The 23065-nt window shown below is 46.2% G+C and overlaps 1 protein-coding gene across 2 annotated transcripts in view; it reads left to right on the forward strand.

Moving 5' to 3' along the window:
• Window positions 1-2999, forward strand: part of Iqca1 (IQ motif containing with AAA domain 1) — a 126518-nt gene extending 123519 nt beyond the window's left edge. For both annotated transcript variants that reach the window (XM_063237057.1, XM_063237056.1), the window contains one exon: window positions 2349-2999. In XM_063237057.1, coding sequence (XP_063093127.1) covers window positions 2349-2468 — 120 coding nt within the window. In that variant the 3' untranslated portion in view covers window positions 2469-2999. The remainder of the gene's footprint in view (window positions 1-2348) is intronic.
• The last annotated feature ends 20066 nt before the right edge of the window (window positions 3000-23065 follow it).

The raw sequence follows: 23065 nt of genomic DNA on the forward strand, positions 1-23065 counted from the left end.
AACAGCCCCTCCAAGATGTCTGCCTCCCAGTCCCTGCAGCCTGTAAATGTATCATCTTCAGTGGCAAGGGAAGCGTAGGTTTGCTGGTTGAAATCCATACATGAATCTTGTACTTTGAGGTTCCAAATCCACACCATCTTCCTGATACCAGAATCCACCATAGGTTTTGGAATTTTAACACATTCCAAAAAATGATCTTGTATAATTAAAACTCCTGATGCCACATCAAAAGCAAGTGAAACTTATGGAAACTTATTCAAATCAAGGACTTTCAAATCCTATAGGAAATGCTACCCTTGCTAGAGACAAAGTCATACTAATAATAAAAAATGTAATCCATTAGGAAAAAACCTACCATGAGGACAGTCAACAGGTACAGATAACAGAATTAGCACTACTGAGGACCTGAGATGATAGAGCATTCTGGAACAGACTACACATTAACTTTATTTAACTTATTAAAAACCAAGTGTATTATGGGAGTTAGAACAGACAAACTTGGAAAACAACCAAAAGAACTTCTGATAATGAAAAATATATATAATCACTAAAATTAGAAACTCAGTGAGTAGGTTGTCTATGGATTAGACACAACTAAACGAGAAAATATAGAAACTGGAAAGGTGAATAAGAAAATTGCCTAGTGTGCAGTATAGAGAAAAATAAAGAATGAAAAATAAAGAGAGGTTAGGTAAGAGTCATGGAAGATAAAATGATAATGCCTCCTGCTTTTGTGATTTGACATTTAATTCCCCAAATCACAAGGAGTATTCACTTCAAACTGTGAACGTAAGACTTCATTCTCTATTGGATTTAGAAGATCTTGTTAAAGCAACTGCAGGTTTGCTAGGGTGGGAGACAGAGAACAAAATAAAACTTCCTACTCAGAACAAATCTGAAAATCTAAATTCTAAAACATCTTCGGAAGTTCAGTGTTAAGCACAATCTGATGAAAATGCTTACGTGAATATAATTAAGATGTTTAAGAAAATATATGAAAACATGACTTCAATTAGAATATATACAATGTTTCAAAATAAAGGTAGGGGAAAATTGAATGAGAGGTGGTTATGGAAAAGTCATGAAAAAAAAAACATACAAGCAAAAATACAGTGGTTATCATAAAATAGTTTAAAAATAAGAATTATGGATTCTAGGCTGCACAGGGTCTAAAAGCAAATTGGTAGACACCAAGTTCCCTCAGAAGGTAACACAGATAAACAGAAAGATAAAATCCATAAAAACAAATTTAAGATCCATGAAAAGTGGATTAAAAGATATTAACATCCAATTCATAGAAATTCTAGAAGAAAGGAATGCAAAAAATACCAGAACAGTGTTTTGAAAAAAAATATGCTGGTAATTTTCCTGAATTAGAGAGTTCCCAAATTTAAAACTAAACTGCAAAAAGATAGCAAGGCAAATGTAAATAAATACGTACCCTTCCCAAGAACCAGATAGCAAATAATTCTTAAAAGCTTCCAGATAACACACAAAGAAACAACAGTTTTCCAATCAGACGTCTCTTTGACAACAACAGATGATAGAAGGCAAGGAGATTACATCTGTGAAGTGCTAAAAGGAAATAATTGTCTAACTAATATTTATACCCAGCTAAAGTAACACCAGTGAGACAGGCCAAAACAGACATTTTAAAACAAATGATCAAAATAGTTCACTCACCACGCATCGGAGAGCGATCTGGCAATCTCAGATCAAATCAAATGTGCTCAGAACATGTAATCAAGGAATTTAATTTCTGTACACATGCCCTAGAGAAGTTCTCTCATGTGTACACAAGCATCTGTGTAAAAACTGTGATTTCAGCCTTGTTCCCAATAACGAAAAATTAAAAATGACCAATTCATCCACGAATAAATAATGTGTGATCTCATCACTTAATGAAATATTATTACTGTAAACATTATTACTATAAACCAAAATGTTTCTCAGGGTTCAGGCAAAATGCCATGGTGGGCCAGTTTCAATCACAAAGTACATTTTTGGTTATTTGGCTCCATTATTCTGCCAGTCACACTTCTGGTGGCCGTGTGTGAACCCGGGGGGGGGGGATTTCCCAGAGAACCCATAACTCTGAGAGGCAGTAAGAGACCAGGGAACTGGGCACCTGGCAACCAGAGTTGTTGGCTAAACTTAGTCTGAAATTGCTGACTCATGGGGTAGATTCAAGTCATGTAGAAATACAGACCTGGAAACCCAGGGTGCAGAGTATTAAACAACTGTAAGAGATGGTTCCTTTCTCTGCAGCAGGCTCGCGCTCATGCTGAGCCGTATTCCAGAGCGTTCGTGTCATTCTGATCTTTGCCTGAACATCTGCTCTGTTTCAGGACTGGTATGCCAAAACACCCCTGGGTAAAAGGCGAGCCTTGTCATTCACAGTTGGTGGCAAAGAAAAGGAGAAAGATAAAGGGAAAAAGAAAGGAAAGAAGGAAAAAAAGAGGAAGTAATGCCTTTCTGAGGAGCCATCCCCGAGCCTCTTTGAGATGTCGATGGCCCTGAGTCTCCAGGGAAGAGACTCACCTTCACCCACTGCAGAAGCCCCGAAGAGAAAAAGCCCCAGCTAGTGCTACCAACCACCTACCACTGACCACCGACCACTGACCACCGACCACTGACCACCGACCACTGACCACTGACCGCCGCAGCTCAGGTCTCCTTCAGTGGGCAGACACCAAGCCAGGCATCTGCAACAACTGCTTCCACCAATTGTAATTGTTCCTTAATCTACCTACACTGTGCCTATCACTGAAATTCACTTTCCACATACTCCAGGCCCTTTGCAGGTTGAACCCTTGTCAGTACTAGAGTCACATTTAAAAGTCTGACAAAGACTATGCTGATTCGACAACTAAGCTGGGAGTGTGTTCTCGGTTGTTTACTAATCCATATACGCTGTATATTATCTTGCACATATTTTAATAAATTACTTCTCTGCTCTAGTATTTTATACACTGGAATAAAGCTGTTGCTTGAACTGTCTCGGTCATTTGGTTGCTGGAACTAACCCAGAGTCTAGCGAAGCACTGTTTCAATCTCCTGATTTTGGAGATGAGTCCAGTATCAAGGCACAAACATTTAGAACATGGGATGAGGTCACCACCCAGTCTAGGTCTCTGGAGAACCCCTCAGAAATGGGCAACATCAAAATGGGATGCATGCAGAGCTGAGAAAGCCTAAGTGGAAAATGACAAATAAGAAAAATATTAAAGGAGAGAAAAGGAGTCAAAAGAAATTTGTATTTTGTAAGAACATGAAGGGTGCTTGGTAGAACACAGTAAGTTACCCACCTCTAAATTGTGGCAAGGACACACAGGGAAGGACAAACCATAAACAGAGATGGGATGGTTTAACTCGCATACTGAACACATCCCATCTGACAGTCTGGGGTACACCTGAGAACAGGCCATAGCTCCACATCTTCCCAGGACCTAGTGTCTTGGCTTTAAATGCCCAAGAAGACACAGTTTCTGGCATGCCTAGCTGCCAGCACATCCCCTGGCCTGTCTGTACGGAAAAGGCTGACACAGATGAGAACACCCAGCTATGGTCACTGGCCAGGTGTCTTAGGTGTGTTCTACACTCACTAGAAAATTCAGCTGTTCCTGGCATTCATGCAACACTGGCCCAGAAGTCCACCCCCGACCTGCGAAGCCCAGATGTCCAAGTCCTTTAGTGACAGTGCTGTATTTGCACAGGAACTACACCTATCCCCTGTATACTTCAAAATCCTCTCTGGAGGACTCACGACACCTCGCATGATGTAAACACTCTGGAAACAGCTCTGCTGCTGTCCTGGAGAGAGGATGGTGCAGGAAGTCCGTGGGGGTGATGCACACTGCTTCTAACCATGGAGCTGGGAGTGGCAACCTTCTCCTGAGGAAGCCAGGCAGGGCAATGGCATGGGGTGTAGGGCACCATGATGGGAAGGAAGAAGGGGCCACTTTCTTCTCTGGAGCTCTGCTGGGGCCTAAGCTATTCCTGGGCCATTATATGGCAATTATGCTCTCGAGCCTGTTCTTAAGTGAAGGGGACAGTAATTAACATCATTAACCCTCATTAAGGGAGTGATCTGTGGAATAGAATCTGATTGAAGTAGAATCATCACTCTTGGGCGGCTGCACACCAACTGCTGAATAGCACAACGCTCCTACCAAAGCCCCACAACCGTCAGGTCTTCCATAAACACCTCTGCTAGCAAATACCAAGCTCAAGACCCCCTCGCCTTTACTTCTGAGACTTTTCCTCAACACAGCTCCATGTTGGTTGCCAAGGCAGACATTTTAGGGGGCAGGGAGGGGAATCACAAGGCTGATTCATAAGAGTGACAGTATTTTTAGCCACTAATGACATGACAAGACCCAGACCACTGAGGTAAGTGGCTTCTGATGACCCTGAAAATCTGAAGATTTTAATTTAAAAGAGGCTGGGCTGGTGTTCATAAAAGCAGAAGAAACCATGAAAAAGCATGGGCTTCAAACCACACTGCCAGCCACTTGGGTTGTACTCACACCCCGGTACAAAATCCACAAAGCAAACACCGCTGGTTCACTGATGCAGGTCTCCGTGACAACTGGCTTTCCTTAGACTTCACGGTTGCAGCCTTGCTGTCTTTTGGTTGCTTCTCCAAGTCAATTTGTGAGCCTCTTCAGTGAGCCTGGTGCGGCCCTGGGAGCTGAGCTGGCCTGTGGGCTGGTGGCCAGGGAGACGTCCACCAAATGACCGTGATAGAAGCATGCAAGGCCACCACCCCACACTCCTGTGCCTGGTCTGAGAGACCAAACCCACCACTGCCTAGATTTCTCCCAAGAATCTGAGACCACGATGAAGTGCTAGGCCCAGATGTCTTAGCTCTCCCAAGAGACTGTGCGCAGCACTGCTGCTATCGCCTAAGACAGTTTCCCCACCACGTGGAAGCAGCTGGTAAGAGTTTTGTGCTGTGTGGGCATCACATAAGGACCTTCTGGTGGTGGGCTTCAGGGAGAGAGTGGGGGAGGTCAGGGGCCTGCTGCTGCACGCTGATTCTGTTACCCAAAGACACCTTGCTCTAGACAATTGACCCAGTTCCTCCTCCACATGGCAAGCCCACTGCTTTACTCCTTCTGTCGGGCTCTGAATTGTGCATCTTAGAAACAGTCTACGGTCAGCTCCAGGGATGTGAGATACGGGCACTCACCATGCCCAGCTCAGGATCCATCCCAGCTCCAGCCCTCATGGCTCAGCACATGCAGCATCAGGGGAGGGGCATTTTTGATACTGTTTTTTGCAATGGTGGGGATTGAACCTAGAGCCTTGTGATAGACCACACACTACTCACACACATACAAATGACATGTGATATGCGTAACCATGCATAATTATCCCAAGCAACTGCATGTGTACATACAATACACATGGACACACACATGCACACGCATAGGCATATATACCTACAGGGAGCCCAGATGTACATGCACATACACAGACACATGTGCATATATCCTACCCACTTAGTCCCAGAGCACCCCACCTCCTCAACAGGCTGCCAGCAGGTGCCCCTGGCCCGCACAACCCTGAGCCTCAGGCCACAGCCTCAGTGACAAATGCAGAAGTTGCCTGGGAGAACAGGTGCTCTGGGGGGCTGTTTACTCCACGTGCTCCATGAAAACATCCTCTCCCTGTTCCTCATGGGAGTTAGAGGAGCCCCCAGCTGCAGGAAGGGTTGATGATATCTGGGCTCCCAGCTGCACCTGGAACAGCTTGAGGATGGGGTGGGGCACTGCTGATCCCCAGGAAAACCACACCAGAAATGGATGTCACTACACCAGAAGTGCACCCCACCTACAGCAGAGCTCTGAGAGGTGAAAGGGCTTTCCTAACCCCTGCTGGCTCCCCTAGCTCACCATGAGTCTCCGGAGGAAGAGCAGATGGGGGCCCTGGGGGACCGCTGAAGACCATATCTCCTTTCTCAAGCTTGAGAGACACGGGTGAAGCCTGTGAAGCTTCTTGGAGCTCTAAGCCTCCATTGTGAGGGAGACAGAAGCATCCCCAATACAAGGACTCTTTAGAGCCTCAGCCCATGGTGGGCTGTCCTTGGGGTCCTCAGGGGATTCACGGGAAGGGCACCAGAGTGCTGGGATTTCCACCAGAACCAACGCCAAGGAAGATGATCACAGCTGGAGGCAGAGCTTGCATCCCCACCAGGACCTGGCTGACTCTAAGCCCCAGGGTTTTGGAACCAGAGGTTGCCTTCATGTCAAACAGCAAGGACAATATTTGCTTCTGATCTCTGCCAGCTGCCCACACAGCTACCTCTGTGTCCCATGAGGCCACCCTGCCCCAGGAGGTGGCTCCCAGAACTTGGCTGCAGACCCAGCTGCTCTGGCAGTGCCACACGGTCAGATCTGTCTCCAGCACCAGCTGGCCACCCAGCCCCACCTTATGCCACTGCCTGATGCAGGATCTGTGGCTTTTTTTCCAGCTCTCATGGGACAGCAACCCAAGAACAGGACTCTGCCATCTCCTATGCTAACTGTCATGTCCCCAGAGCCTGGAGCAGGCCAGGAAGAGGTGTTCTAAGGGAAGGTAGTTCCAGCTCTGGTTACCAGTAAGCTCTCAGGGCTTAGGACAGAAATTCCCCCAACGAGTTGGGAGTGGAGAGGACTGCTCCAGGGATTCATCCAGGCCCCCAGGCTCCGATGCCTTCCCCAGGCACCCTGCACATCAAAGTCCAGCCTCAAGAGAGGGAGGAATGAGTGTGTGAAGACCAAGAAAGGTTTTAGGGGCCAGATTCACAGAGCATGTCCACATAGCACATGCCGCACCCAAGAGCAAGGGAAGGGGAATACAGGTTAGCTGTGCACCCAGCCTCCATGGCCAGGGGGGCGGGTGACAAAAACATCAGTGACTTTTAGCTTCAAACTTAAGGAATTTTAGGATTTCCAAGCAAAAGCACTAAAGATAGGTGGGCAGTGGACAGCCAGATAAGTAGGTAGATAAACAGAAAATAGATAGATGATATATGAAAGATGAAAGATAGATGATAGATACATAGATGATACACAGACAACAGAAATAGATAGATGATGAATGGATAATAGATGATAAGTAGATGGTAGATGGAACAGATGCATGACAGATTCCCTTTTGACAGTCCCTTTAATGTCACTCTTAGCATGCCTGAAACACCATTAAAGTCTTATTCTTTGGACATAAAACTTTCTTATAGACTTTTATCAAGATGTGAGTATCCCTGAGAGGGGTACAACCCCCCCCCCCGCTGCTCCTGAGCCACGCGTGCCACAAGTACAGAGAAGGGCTCCCCAGGCAGGGTGGGAAGTGGACACGTGACCACCTCCTCCCAAGCCAATCTCGTCCCTGCCACCTTCCCAAAGAAGAAGGTCCTGACCTCCCACAACCCTGGAGATGTGGGCCTGGTTTAGAGCTTCAAGAAATGGAAAAGCAAGTCTAGGATCCAGCACCATGTGAGGCCGCCACCAGACTGGAACAGACAGACCTCAGCCACTTCCGACACGCACGGTGCCAAACAAGAAGTTCCAACACCTCCCCTCCCCATCTAAGTGACCAGCTTATCCAGAGAAACGCAGGCTGTGATGACAGCTATGGAGGTGAAATGCAATTGGACTCCTGTGGTGCTTTGGGGTTTCACTGACATTGCAGGTCTAGGGCGTGGTCTGATCATGGGTTCAGAGGATAGAGGTACACAGTGTGGCATTTAGGGGGGATCTCCTTATGAGGGTTGCAGCCACTGTTGATTCCCTATGACTTTGTTTTGAAGTCCTGTATCATTTCTATTGTTTTGTTGGGTTGGGTTTATTCTCCTTTATTTTGTTTGATTATGTTAAATCCAATGGCAGGAGCAGCTGTTTCAAAGATAGCAAGATATATTATGGTAGCAATTTTGGATTCACTATTGGCTTGTTTTGAAGTCCTTTATTGCATTCATTGTTTTGTTTTTATTGTTTCTCTTCTATTCTGTTCTGTTTGATTTTTACTATGTCCAAAGTTATCTGCAGCTCTTTTGAAAACATCAAAAGGCACTATGGTAACGATTGTTGATTCTGTAATATATTGAAGTCCTGTATCTTTTTCACTGGTTTGTTTTGTTTTACTCTGCTTTATTCTCTTTAAAATAAAAAAAAATGGAAGAACACAGATCTGTGCCTGGCTTCCTTTACTTAACAGCATAACGGTGAGTCCTGGGGAGATGCATTTCTCTTCCACTGTGGAACAGGATTTTTTGCAAACACTACCACTAGGATTTTCATGTTACCCCCAGTGAGCACCTGTATTTCATTTCGGGGCCAGCATGAGTGATGCTGCTACGGACACCTGAGCATCCCTGTGCACAACAAGTGTGTGTGCTGTCCTGAGGGCCGTGCCTGGGGGGAACCACTGCTCACCGAGCATCAGGACAGATGGTGGACAGTGTTATGCAGCTGACAGCCACCCAGGCTCACCCACACCATCTGTGCATGCTGACTCTCACCACCCCATGCCCTCCCCACACTTGGTGTGGACAGCCACTCTCACTGTCCCCAGGATGGAGGGAGAGCAGCAGTGTCACACATGTAAGTGGCCTTAATAAGTGGCCTTAATTTCCTTTTCTTTCAGGGCTACGAGGCTGCATTTGGATGCAGTCTTTCACCGGTTTTAGGTTTCTTCCCATATTTTAGACAGGAGGATTTTGCAAGTACACATGTTGCAGATACAGTCTCCCGCTCTTTAGCTTCCTTCTCATCTCCATAACAGTGTCATTTGACGAACACAAGTTCTTAATGTGAAGGGCACTTAGTGGACAGTTTTTAACTTAGGGGATCCAGCTTTTTTCGTGTCCTGTATAAGAACCTTTGCCTCCTGCAACATCTTGAAACTATTACTGTTATTTCACTTAGCAAATTCATATCTACCAGTTCACCTGGAAGCAATTCCTGTCTATGGTTTCATTTCATTGCATATCCGTGTAAATGAACCCAGCACCATTTAGTGAAAGGTGTCTTCTGCCCTCTGCTCTGCGCTGTCCTCTGTGTCATTAAAGCGAACATCCAAAAAGAAAAGTGAGTGTTCACATATACAACAATTCGCTTATAAATCCTCCACCCTGACCTTCCACACTCAGCCCTGTCTCATTCAGTCAGTGTCGCCCTGGTGTGGCTGCTGTAGCTCTATCAAAATTCTTCATGCCTACAGAGAAACTCACCCCACCTTATTTTGCTCTAGAATGTCTTACAGTTCGACCGTTTGCATTTCTAAATGAATTTGGAATCAGCTTATCCATCTGCATCAAAAAAACCCTGACATTTTAATGTGCCTTGTATGGTATCGACAAACAAATTTAACAAGAACTGCTATTCTTACATTATTGATTTTAGCTCATTAAAGTCAATTCCTAACATTTATTTCAGTCTTTACATCCTTTTAATAATGCTTTAGAATTTCATGTATAAGAATCTTGTACCTCTTTCTTTAGATTTACCTCTAGGTAGTTTATAACTTTGTATTATAAATTGTATTTTGAAATGTTGTTTTATACTTGTTGCTGGCACACAGAAATAAGTTTCACTTTTCATATTGGTTTTATATCAAGCAACATGTTAACTTACTAATATTAATTATTTATAGGTAGTTTTTTGGGTTTTTATATCTACAATGACATGCTCTTTAAATAATAAGATTTATTCATTTCCAATCATAATTATTATTTCCTTTTCTTGCTTTATTGCACTGGATTCAGTTACAATGTTGAATAGAAATGATAACAAAAGGCATCATTAACTCAAATCTCACCAGGAAAAACATTCACCATGTCACTTTTTTTTGGGGGGGGTACTAGAATCAAACTCAGAACTTTATGCCTGCCAGGCAGGTGTTATGCCGCTGTCGATGTGTCCCTGTTAAGTACAAAGTGTGACACAGAGTTTCTGAAGACATGCTTTATCATATTAAATCATACTTCATCATATATAGTATGCCTAGGATTTTTCTCAGGCTCAGCTATGGACTTACATCAATAACACTTCCGCTCCTATTAAGATGATCACTTGACTTCCTACTTCCTGCTGGCACTGTGATGGATTTGATTGATTTCCAGGTGAATTTCCACTGAGATCATCATTCGTTCTCATACTTATAAGAAATAATACAGAGAGACCCCTGCTCACTCTGCCTGCTCCCCTCCCACTTCATAGGAATGTTTTGCATGGTGCAGTATTGTGTCACTGATAACATGCTGATTTTATTCTACTTCCTGTCTTACTTGTGTTCATTGTGTGTGTGTTGCTTGATGGAGGAAGAGAATAATCTGAATACCACAGGGGTCCCTCAGGTTGCCCTTTTATGATCACGCCACTTCCCCCTCGCTGCCCCGCCTTTAACCCCATTCTCCATGTCTAAAATGCTGTCACATCCAGGATGTGATAGAAACGCAATTACACGGATGGGTGTACTTTGGGGCTGGCTTTCTTCGCTCAACATAACTCCACGGGTCAACTCCCCAATTATACATGGGTCCATGGTTCACAACTTCTATTGCACAGTAGTATTTCACAGGACGGGTGCACCACAGACTATTCATCCATTCACCTGATGAGTATACGTGACTGATTCAGCTTTTAGGTATTACAAAATACACATTTGTGTACAGATTTTTGTATGAACACGAGTTTTCCCATGGAAAATTGGGACAAGTAAAAGCATTGTGTCTACGTGTGTTGAACTTTACAAAAAACTGTCAAAATTATCAAATTGTTTTCCAGCATGGCAACACTATTTTACATTTCCAACAATATATATATATGGGGAATCCAGTTTCCTCACATCTTCTTCAACATTCGTGGCATTGTTACTGTTACGATTTTTATTTTAGCCATTCTGACATGTGTGCAATAATTTATGATTAAAGGTTAAGCTCATCTCTCATTTGTAAGTACACAGTTATGTTTATAATCTATCATCTTTTATGCATTATTTTATTTCATTTGCTAGTTTATTTCATTTTCTAATTGCCTAAAACATTGCACACATTCTTAAATGAAACTGTTAGGTGATTTTTTTCTCTCGTAATATCTTTATTAGATTTTTACCTCATAATATCATTAGAAAACTATTCTTTATTTTTCTGTTCTTTGCAAGGATTTGGAAAGATTAGAATTACATTTCTTTAAAGATTTAGTAACAGTTACAGGTGAATGCATCTGGAGTGTGTGTGTATGTGTAAGATTCTAATTTTCAATTTAATTTCTTAACACATTCCACGCTTTAAATTTTCTGTTTCTTCAGATGTTAGCTTTAAATTCTCTTTTTAAGAAATTTCATCACTTCACATAGATGTTCAAATCTTTGAGCATACAGATTTTTACCACATGCTCTTTCTATCTTTAATATCTGTAAGCTCCTAAGTGGAGCCCTATTTTTAATTCCTGATATTGGCTACTTGTGCCTTTTCTCTTTTTTCTTGATTCATTTCATCAAGGCTTTATTATTTTTAAAAACAATTATTCAAAGAGATAACTTTAGGAATTGATGGCTGTCTCTAATTTTCATTTTAATTTCTGCTCTTTCTCATTTCTTCTGTATGTTTAATGATTTAATCTGGTCTTCTTTGACTAATTTCCTGAGAACACGTAGTTCACTGAATCTGAGCTTTTCTTTTTAACATATTCATCAAGACCTGTAAACTTCCCTCTAAAAATCTATCTCCTAATATTTACTAAACTGAAAAAAATAGCTCCCAAGTATGAAATGTGATAGGTGTAATGCATTTCATGGTTAATATATGCATACACAGATCTGTTTATCTTTGGGTTATAGAAATACTTATTTCTTCACTTTCTGATTTGTATTTGGCTCTGTCCATATAGTACACAGTACATATGCAGTTGTACTTGTGTATTTGTATTTTTTAGGAATATGATGGACAGTTGTACTTTGTGTGTGTGAGTGTTAGGTTTAAGAACTGTGATGTACAAGTATCAACTGAAAGACATAAGATTATAAAATAAAAATAGAAATTTGGGCCACCATAGTGTTAGGTGTGAACACAAGGCAAAGTAAAAGACATGGCTTTTAAAGTGCCATAAGTTTAACAGATATAAGAAACCTGATACAGCACTGCCTCGGCCCTGTTGTCAATCATAATTTTTGTACTAAAATTGTATCCCTCTATGACCTTGGGAGACACACACCCCATCATGTGGAGCATTTTTTGAAAATGGAAAACCTGTCAAGTAATAGGAAACATGAGTTTTAAGGATTTAATTGATGGTGAAATATATAGGAAGCACATATTTACTTAGCTAAACAATGGTCTCAGAAGTAAAGGAACACGATCACTTTCAATTTCCTAGCATAGAAACACCACAAGAGGAGAAATAGGGGGAGGGGGCTGCACAGTGTAATTGCCCTGGAAACCTTCAGCTGCAGTCTCTGGTAGCAGCCACTACTCTCCAGGCCTGGCTCAGTGTCAAGTCACCCATGCTGCAAGGCCCTGACCAGGTGTCCCAGCGCAAGCTCCCCTCAAAGATCAGATTTGTGAAGCTTCCTCCATCCCTCACACCAATCAGGCCACCAAATCCAGAGTCCAGCTCATCCTGGAGCCTGTTCCTTCTGTCCTCTGTGCCATCTTGACCTGGAGCCCGGAACCTGCTACTAGCTCAAGGGTGGCCACGCTCCTCTGCCTCAGCACCCCCAGTCTACAGGGCCCCAGCAGAGGAGGAACCCTGAATGCAGAGCAGACTCAGTAGGCCAGATGAGGCCAAGCGAATGCAGGACAAGGCTCACCATGGTTATGAGGGCCAGAGAGGAGGGGGAGCAGGAGCTGGGTTGGGGGCAGGTTCCAGGCCAAAGCCTCTGCACTGGGATGGGAGTGAATGGAGGGATCAGAACTCCAGCAGACACTGGATGTTGGAGCCAGCCTGCTTGGGAGCACTGTGCATTGTTCTGCTCCGCATCCACAATGCATTTGTGAGCAGCCAGCCACTTCCAACACATCCGCTCAGGCATGGCTTCCCATGGCCACTTCCAAAGCTGTCCATGTGGTGAGACATCACACGTTGCCCCTGCAGGCTCCAGCGCTCACAGGGCTCAGTCAGGCAGGGCATGCAGACCTAAGTATCCATCAGTGAGTCATAGCTAACCATGGGCCAATCATAACCAGACCCAGCGGTCTCTCCAAGCCACACGCTGGGGACCAGGTGGCCAGTCCAGGACTGCTCTAGGCCCAGGCAACCAGGGCCCAAGGTTCCATGAACACAGCCCATCATCCATGGGTAAAGCTGGAGCAACTCAAGCCGCCAGCACAGAGACAACCAACCCCTCCCTCCCAGGGCAGCAGTTCCTCCTAGTGAAGACTAATTGATGTTACCTCTACCACTTTCCCAATTTGCCAGTATCCTACGACTGCCAGAGTCACTGATGGGCCGCTACCTTTATATGAAACAGTTAGCCCCAGACTTCAAAGGTTCTCTAAAGTACATTTAATTACATGCTACCCAACACGGTGTCTGGAATAGGCTTGCTTCGCCTTTGTGTGCGTATTTATCTTAAGCACAATGCCCACGCCCTGTGACATCAGTATTTCCACATTGTTGGAAATAAGAGTACTTCAGGACTGGCTAGAGCAAATTATAATGCACCCAGCCAGGGCCTTTTGTTACGCAGCCCTTAAGCGGCGCTGCCCGCCTGGCCCTCTGAAAGCCACAGGACCACTGGAGTTCATTTGTGAGCACTGGAGCCCAAGTTGGTCTTGCAAATTATTTCTGCCCTATGCAGAGAGTCTTTTTACTTTCCTCATGGCATCAAGGGACTTTGAATCTTGCATAATACATACTCACTCATATGCCGGGGAAAGGATTATTGCACAACCAGTATTATACAACACTTGTAGTAATGAGCTGGTGGAACGTGGGATCACTGTTTGTGTCTGTCCCCGGAGCGCAGTGGCCTGCAGGCCAGCCGGAAGGAACTACAGGACTACTGGGGCCCAGCTTGCTGCTACAGCAACTGGCTGGTGCTCAGGATCTGGCTGGGAGCTGCTGTGGGCTGTGGTAAAGTCAGCGCCTGCCTTTTCCCCTGAGCCCAGGGAAGGAGGAACACCAGCGCTCTCAGAGGCCAGCTCATGCTAAGACGACAAGAGATAGTGGAAGCTCTGCTGCCATGCCTTGGCAAGGGCTTGGCTTCCTAAGCTCTGCAGCGAGTTCTCTGCTGGCCAGGAATGCCAACAGTCGGAGATCTGGGGGGAGGGGGTCCCTGCATTAACCCCAGCCAGCAGGTTTCCTCACATGGGCAGCAGTGTGAGCTAACTGCCCCTGCAGAGAATGGTACTGCCTTCCTTCCCCAGAGCTGCTCCTCCAGGGGCCAGGGACACACAACACTGGGTACAGAGCAGCCCCTGAGTTGAAGGCTTCACCCTGGGGGATGGAAACCTCCTTCATCACTCCAGCAACATTGGGGAGAGCTTGATGCTGAGGTGGACACTCAGGCATCTGCTTCTGGGTCCAACTCAGAGGATACCAACGACCTCCTGCATCACAGTGCCCTCAGGTGGCCATGGGCAGGCTGTGCACTTCCACCCTTCCTAGAAGGAGCAAGCTCTACGGGGCCTGCGCAGTCTGAAATCTGTCCTTCTACACGTAAAGATGGCAGCCTGCCGTTTGGTGGATAAGGGTGATCGCTCAGTAGTGGAAAGGAAGCTATCGCCATCTCCAGTAAGAAATGTTGAGCTAACATTTAAAGGGCACTGGTGCCATCCTGTCTGGGGGACTCCATGCCTCCTCTGCCTTCTCATCCATTCTGCACTCACCCTGAGCTGTGTATGTCACTGTGAGAAAATGGGTTGTCTCTTTGCTGGGGCCCCGGAGCACCTGAGGGTGAGCTAGGACCAGTAGACAAGGGTCAGGGTGACCAAGACTAGCTGGAGGACATTCTCACTAGACATGCATTTTAATTAAATGCTCACTGGAAATGCTCTCAGCACAAGGAAGTTGGGAAGTCACCCTCTCCACAGTTCACCTTGGGGATTAAAAGTAAACTCTCAGGTAAAAGGGTCCTTTGAATAGAATTGTCACGAGGAGCAGAGCACCACGGTCACCCTGCCTGCAGCCCTGCATCCTCTCCCGGCCCATCTCCTTAGCTGGTGCCGTTTGCAGCCTGTCTTCCCTCATCCCTTGTGTCTGGGGCACCCACCCCATGGGACAGGATAAAGAAACTCCCTCTGCATGGGATTCAGGTCATGCTTGATGCCAGAGCGGCCATTCCTCAGCACCTCATGACCCCAGAATCCAAGAATGGGCTGATCCATCTGCATATCTCCTCTGGTGGCCTGTGCTGCTCGAAAGAGTCCTGCATGTGCTAGAGGAGAGAACTCACCTGGGAGGACAAGACTGTCTCAGGACAGACCTCTGATGGTCAGTGCAGACCCCTCCTTCGCTCATCTCTTGTGGCTCCTACTGGTACTCCCACCATGTTACAGGGTGCAGGCTGTAATGATGGTGGGAATAGCAGATCTGGGGGCGGGGAGTAACCCCTATTAGCCTCAGTGACAATACACAGGTTAATGCTTGCAAGTCAAGACAAAGCAATGATCTGTGACCTCAACAGGTATGATATGAACTAGAAAAGCATAACCCCCAAATAGATTTGGAGGAAATGCTACAGAACAGACAAGTTGATACCTGCCTGTTATCTTTCTCTCCTCCTCATCATCAGGGATCTGACAAGCATTTCCCAGTTGCTAAATAAATGTGGGGGCAATCGTGGGTACGTGTGCGTGTGTGTGTGTGTGTGTGCGCATGCGTGGGGGGGGGGACAATTATAATAAGGGCATCACTTGTCAAACTACCATCCCCTAGAAAAAAAAATGCCATGGGCCTAAGGGGAAGCTGAACAGAGTGGCAGTGGGAGTGTATGGCAGGGACCACCCATTTGGTGCAGTCCCCAAGGGCATGACCCCAAAGATTCCCTCCTTTCCACCAGGTCCCACCTCCCGTCACCTCCCCAGAGCCCGTGGATCTATGGATTCACCACTGGATTAGCCCACTGATGAGGTCCCAGCCCTCACAAGCCTATGTCCCACCCCAAGCCCCATCTCTGACAATGCTGAACAGAAACCAAGCCTTCAACACATGAGCCCTTTGAAGACATTCCAGATCAAGCCATCACAACAAGGGTTTAGAAACATAGAATCCTAATGACCTACCCTGTCTGTGGGAGGAAGAATCAGCCCCTTGAAAAGAGGCATCGGCCAAGGCCTCCGCGGTTGCCAGGTGCACCCCTGGGAATGGAGATTGTCTGAATGATAATGAGGAAGCCAAACCAGGAGGGGGGAATTTATTGGGGCCATAAAACCTTGTCGAAGTCTGGTTTCTTGGAGGCACGTTGGGAAGATCACACTGCTCTCTGCCGAGGCGTCCTGCTGGCATTATTAGGTCATTGAAGCCTCCCCAGAGGCTGTCTCCCTGTACAGTACCCCAGGAGCCCAAGCCAAATACCATGGCAAAGGGGAGGGCCAGCAGCCGTGACAGGATGCTATGTACGATGTGTGGCTGCGATGTGTGGCTGCCTCCCAGAGCGTCTTTGGGCAGATGGAGGCCAATAAAATATCCTTGGAGCCTGCCCACCAGACTCCCTCTCTGTCTGGGATTCCTAGGAGGGCAGACAGAACACAGCAGCTGGACTGGGGAGAGACAAGCCAGCTGTGCACTAAAGAATTCCATCACCTAGAAAGAGGTCACAGAGGGCCCCTGCAGATGCCACCAGGACACGGGCCACAGGAATGCAGCAGTGAGTCAACCATGCCACCCAGAAGCACAAAGGATAAAACTGTAGATTGATCTTGACCTGCCAGGGCCCAACCCCCTCAAAGCAGCACCTGTGCACAGGTCACCTGTGGGATGTCGCCTGTGGCTGTAGGACCCTGCGTGGGCCACACAGCTGCACCAGGCAAGCAGTGCCTCTTCATGCAGATGCAGGCTTGGTGGTCTTACTAACAGTAAGTGGATCTTTACCTGTGGGTGGGAGTGAAGTCTGAGATCCCGCGATTCCAGCAAGCCCTTGCTCAGCATTACCGAGCTGCCAGTCCCCATGGATATGGTTAGCGTCTCGGGTCCCACCAGAGGTGACTCACTCCCCACCTGCCACCTTTTCATCCCAGGTGACTCACACACAGTTAATGTCAGAACCTCCACTCCAAACACTGTCTCACACACTGGAAATGAGAAAGAGGCACAGGTAGACAACACCGTGGGCATTCTTGCCATCAGAGGGGAGGCCACCAGCCCCAGACCTAGGAACAGCTGAGACATGTATACACCTGGTGCCACACCAACTGAATGACCTGCTCTTGGATGGAGATCTCAGATGGTCTCTGTGTGCCTTCCCCAAATCAGTCACTGCCAACACAATGGCATCAGAGAAATGGGCATTAAGTACCAATTAGGTCAAGAGGGCTGCACCCTAGGAATGGTATTAGCCACCCTCTCTCCTGCCTCTCCACCTTCCATTTGTGGTGACACAGCAAGAAGGCTGTCACCAGACACCGGAAGCCCTTGCCGACCTCGACTTTGGACCCTTCTCATCTTCTAGGACAATGAGCTGTCAATTTCTATTTATTATTACACATTGCCCAGTCTCAGGTGTTTTGCTATGGCCGCACAAAACAGAGATCAGTGCTGCTGGCCTGGTGGCATCTACAGTGGGGGACTCTACTGCTCCCTGCGAGCAGAAAGTCCACAGGTTCTCCCACTCCAAGGATACCACCTCGTAAGAACACAGATGTTTGCCAGATGGAGGACAATGACTGGAACCCAACATGGAGAGATCAGAGGCGGCGACTGAGAGGAAGTGGGTTCTGCAAGGCTTCCGAGTGCCTGCTGTCCAGAGCACCTTTCCCAGTAGGCAGAACAGAAGGAACCAGTCCCGCTCGGGAAGTTGACCTGCAAAGATGGAGCTCGGGAACAATACCCAGGGCCCACAGCTCTCATCTCCGGAAGGCACATGCTCTGACGCCAGGGCTTGGCATTCGATCTGTTCTAAAAACTGACTTTCTACAAATGCAGTGCAGTGACCCACCATAGCCCCTGAAGCAGAGGACACTGGGGTCTTTGGGACCTCACTTCTCCTCCGTGGGTTTCATACTTAAAATGAGACAGCAAGAGCTTCATGCATTTTAATTGGTTTCTTGTTTACTGTCCTGGAGGTTGAGTATATTTCCTATGTTGTGGAAATATTCTGTGAATATCCTTGTCTGTTTTTCTGGGGGCTTTTTCTTGTTGATTTGTCATAACTCTTTGTATATTGAAATGTCACCCTTTCTGGGTGAAGTGTATCACCCTTTCTCCATCTCTCTTTACTCTCTGACTCTTCATGTGGTTTATTTCACTATACAAACTCTGTCACTGTTACCGGGTCAAATTTCTTCATTTTCCCCAGGAGCTTTGGAAGGCATCCCCTCTATAAATTGAAAAAAAAACTCCTTTATTTTACTTTTGTAGTTCTGTTTAAATGTTGTTGGCACATGTGGGATGTATTGCTGTGGGTGTTATTAATAACATATCTAGCCAAGTGTGGTGGCACACATCTGTAATCCCAGCACTTGGAAGGCTGAGGCAGGAGGACTGCTTCAGGTTTGAGGTCAGCCTGGGCTACATAGTGAGTCCAAGACCAACCTGAACTGCATATCAAGACTCTGTCTTAAAAATAAAAACAATCTGGGGAACTGGGGAGAGAATGAGGAGATATTAAAAGGAAAAAACTGTTCTTTTTTCCCAATGAAGAATCATTCATCTCAATACTGCTGACCAAATTACCTATTCTTTCTCCCACTGATCTTTAATTCCAAGACAATTTAGAAGAAATGAATGTTATGAAACATGTTGAACAGGAAGCTACCTGTAAAATGAACACAAATAAAAAGCACTACTATGGTAGTTACGGGGTAGGATTGGAGGTTTTATAATTTTTGCTGCTATGCATTTTATGATTCTCTGCCCTGAATTTTTAATATGTTTTCATTTATATTTTAGGATTAACACCTCCAAACTTCAGTCACACCAGGAGGTGTGTGTGTGTGTGTGTGTGTGTATGTGGATATAAACACTCAAACACCTGGACTTGCCTCGGTGTACAAACCGCAGTGGGCACTTCCAAGTGCTTCAGGGCAGCATCACACAGCCAGGATGCTTTCTGTTGGTCCACCCTTGTGCTTTCTCATGAGCATCCTGAGGCTGAGTGGATGAGTGCCAGAAGGGCTGCATGGGACTGCAAGACAGTCTGTGTCTACAGTACAAATTCTCTATGATGAGTGTGATCATTACATGCATCTAAAATGTACCAATAAGATTTGGTTAAAAAAAAAAAAAAAAAACAAGACATGAGTAAAAGCTCAGGCTGCCTGGCTGCATACAAACTGTGACAACCCTTCCAAACTGTCACACACTTCAGCTCCACAGGACCATGGCACCGTATGCAATCAGGAGCCCTATTTGTGGACTTTAGTCCACCTTATTGAATAATGGCAACCCGTTTCACTATCCATCCCAACATTATCTCTGGTTTTCCTCTGTCCCCCCAAAGCATCAGAGGTGAAGCTTGTGAAAGATGATAGGATTATGGGGCTCATAGATGGCTTGTGTTTAGAAGGTATGGGCTGGCAGAAGAGGTGGGGTGCTGGGGGCGTGGCCTGGAGGGCTCCTCCCTCTCCTTGCCTCCTCCTCTTCCCCTCCACTTCCTGTCTGCCATGAGGTGAGCAGCTTTTTCTTCCACCAGGCCCACAATGTCTTGGAGGCAACAGAACTTGGATTGAAACTTCTAAAGTATGCACCAAAATAAACCTCTCCTTAGAGTCAAAGGTGTCAAATGTCATGTCTCAGGGATGAAAACAATGACTAAGACAGAAGGATCACCAGGCCAAGCCAGGTGAGTGTTTAAGTCACCCAATGACACATCACAGTTCACATCCCAAGCTGGGGTTTGCTTTGCCTTGCAACTGTGTATTATTCTGCCAGTTTAATTCATTTCACTTTCCCCTCTTCCAAGAAGGATGGCACTAAGAATGCTGTATAGGAAAATATATGTCATCATGTCAAGCAAATTATTAATTCACAGCTGAAGAGGATGCTCAGAATACCATGCTGCAGATTCAAGGGCACACATGTGTTGACACAAGCCACAGATGTGGCGATGAGTCTCCTTAAGAGGCAGAGTAAAAAGGAGAGCCTGGACACTGCAGGACCCTCAGTTTCCACAAGGAAGAAAAATGTGAGGTTTCCATCAGCCCTTCTCAGGTCTCCTTGGTCCTCTGAAAATCTCACCCCCATCAGTATTCATGGTCAAAGAGAAAGCACTTCTCCCAAGCCCTCCACACCACCTGCCTACCAATGTCCTCTGGTCTCGTGGACCACACGAATTCCACTTCTTTCGTGGACAACACCATGGCAATCAGGGTGAGTTGGGCACTGTCCTCTAGGAAGGAGATGACTGTCTCAACCAAGGTCAAGGCATCTGGAGGCTCGGCACCCCTCTCTTCTCTAAATCACGCTTTTCGTCTTCAGATAATTAAAAACTGACTTATTGTGATAAATAATACAAGAGTTCCACTGTACCCTCTACCCAGTTTCTCCCAATGGCAGCATCTTACAGAGCTACGCAGCAAGATCACAGGAATACGCATAGAGGTACAATACAACTGTTCACTCATATTCACGTGTGCATGCTCACTTAGTCAATTGGTCCCATGCAGCTCTGACACCATTATGGGCATGAGTCAATACTGTACCAAAGGAGGCTTTGCTGATCTTTTATAAGTACAACCACCCTCTGCCCATCCCTCTCCATCCCTCAGCCCTGGAATCAACTCTCTGTCCTCCATCTCTATTTCCTGTTACTTTGAGAATGCGGTATTAACCAGGCATGGTAGTGCATGCCTGTAATCCCAGTACCCCGGGAGGCTGAGGCAGCAGGATTCCAGGGTTGAGCCCAGCCTGGGCAACTTAGCAGCTTAGTGAGGCTCTATCTCAAAAGGAAAAGGAAAAATAAAAGGCAGGGGATACAGCTCAGTATGAAGGCTCTGGGTACAATCTACAGTACTGAAAAAAAATAGAATGTGATAGACATAGAAATCTACAGCTTCCTGCCTTTGCAGATTGACTGTTCTCATGCAACATACTGCCTTGGAGGCCCATGCATGTTACATTTATCAGCAGTCTGTTTTTACTGCTGGGTGATGCCCCAGGATGTGGACATACCACAGTCTGCTTAACAACTAACCATTCACCAGTTAAAGGACACTTGAGTTATTTCCCATGTGGAATTATTACCAAAAAAAAAAAAAGATGCTATGACTATTAGGGTACAGGCTTTTGTATGAACATCGGTTTTCATTCTCTGGGATAAATGCCCAGGAGTGAAATTTCTGGGCAGATGGAAAGCGAATGATGAGTTTAATAAGAAATTGGAAGCCGTTTCTCCAGAGTGACCATGTTCTCTTACAAACTCAGCAGCCATGGATGAGCGGTCCAGTGTCCCACATCCTCAGCGTACACGGAGCTGTCGAGATTTTCTGCCTCAGCCTCAGAGGCACTCGCGGCGATCTTTCACTGTTCCTTGCATTTGCATCTCCCCGATGTCTAATGATGTTGAACATCTTCTCATGTGCACATTCGCCATCTGTACACCCTCGTCTGTGATGTGTCTCTTCCTGTCTTTTGCTTGCTTCCCTCCTTTAGCTCAATGTACTTAACTAAAAACTCCAGCACTACTTTCAGAGAAATAACAAGCAGGCATCTCTGGCTGAAGAAATCAGAGATGCACATCCTCAGACACCACAGCATAACCTGCAGGGGCAGCCAAAAGCTGCCTCAAACTTATGGAGCCACTGTGGTCATGAAGAGGATCCAGGCAGCGCAGGCCAGAGCCTCCCTGTCTCCGCCAGCTGCTCTGGAGGCTGCAGGAGGCTCTTCAGTGGGTCAGAGTCTGCACTCGCGGCAGGAAACGCACACACAGGGTGGTAATGTCCCACCCTCACCTGACCCACCGGGAGGTGGTCATCATATTAAGGTTCTGTTTTGGTAGAAGTGGACATCAAGGGATTCCTGGGTCCAGCTTCCCAGACTGCAGTTATTGCTCCTCTGCTCTACATGGCAGCATCATGGAAAGTGCCTGAGGATTTGAAAGGAGTCCCAGCTCGGGGGACAGGAACCTTTGCAGCCCCTGGAGCAGGACTGAGAGGCCCCCAGTGAACGCAAGGCACAAGGTGTGGTCTGCCCGGATGGACAGCAGGGCTCACAGCAGAGCACTCGGCACTCACTGTAGGTAAAACATAGGGGTGACAAAAGCCCTTCGATGGCTAAGTGGGTGGACAAGACTTACACTGCAGTGGAGCCTTATTCAGCTTTAAAAGGCAAGAAATCTCTTTTTTGGTGGGGGAGGGGTACCAGGAATCAAACTCAGGACTTCGCACTTGCCAGGCAGGCGCTCATGCCACTGAGCTCAATCCTCATCTCCTTAGGAAAGAAATCTTGATGTGGCTCCAGGTGAGAGACCCTTGAGGACATGATGCTGAGTGAAGTAAGATGGGAAAGGACAAGTGTGGTTTGATAGCACTCCTGCGAGGAGCTAGAGCAGTCAGAATCACAGAGGCGGCAGGAGCACAGTGGGTGCCGGGGCTGGGAAGAAGGAGTAGCCGTTTGGCTTTTCAAGGGAGAGAGCTGCATTTTAGACAGATGAGAAACGTCCTAGAGACGGATGTTGGTGACAGCTGCACAATGTAAGCCACTGGCTTCATCCTTAAAAATGGCAAATTTTATGTTATATGGATTTTATCATAACTTTAAAACAAATACAGCTCACTGCCTTCCTACACCTCATCTGGCTGCCTGGTCACTTCCCAGGTCTGTCCAGAAGCAGCCTTTGACCTCCCAAGCTCCAGGGAAGAACAGAGTTAAAGCTCTGACACCCGATTCTCATTACCTAGTGTTGTAGTCAGGGGCTGTGAGGAGAACAATTAGAATCAGGACACAGAATTTATAATATTGTTTATGATGGTCACCTAGAGTTA

This window comes from Cavia porcellus, unplaced genomic scaffold (genome assembly GCF_034190915.1).
Source record: "Cavia porcellus strain 051 isolate PalLab524CR breed Dunkin Hartley unplaced genomic scaffold, mCavPor4.1 scaffold_26, whole genome shotgun sequence".
In the NCBI taxonomy this organism is placed as follows: domain Eukaryota; kingdom Metazoa; phylum Chordata; class Mammalia; order Rodentia; family Caviidae; genus Cavia; species Cavia porcellus.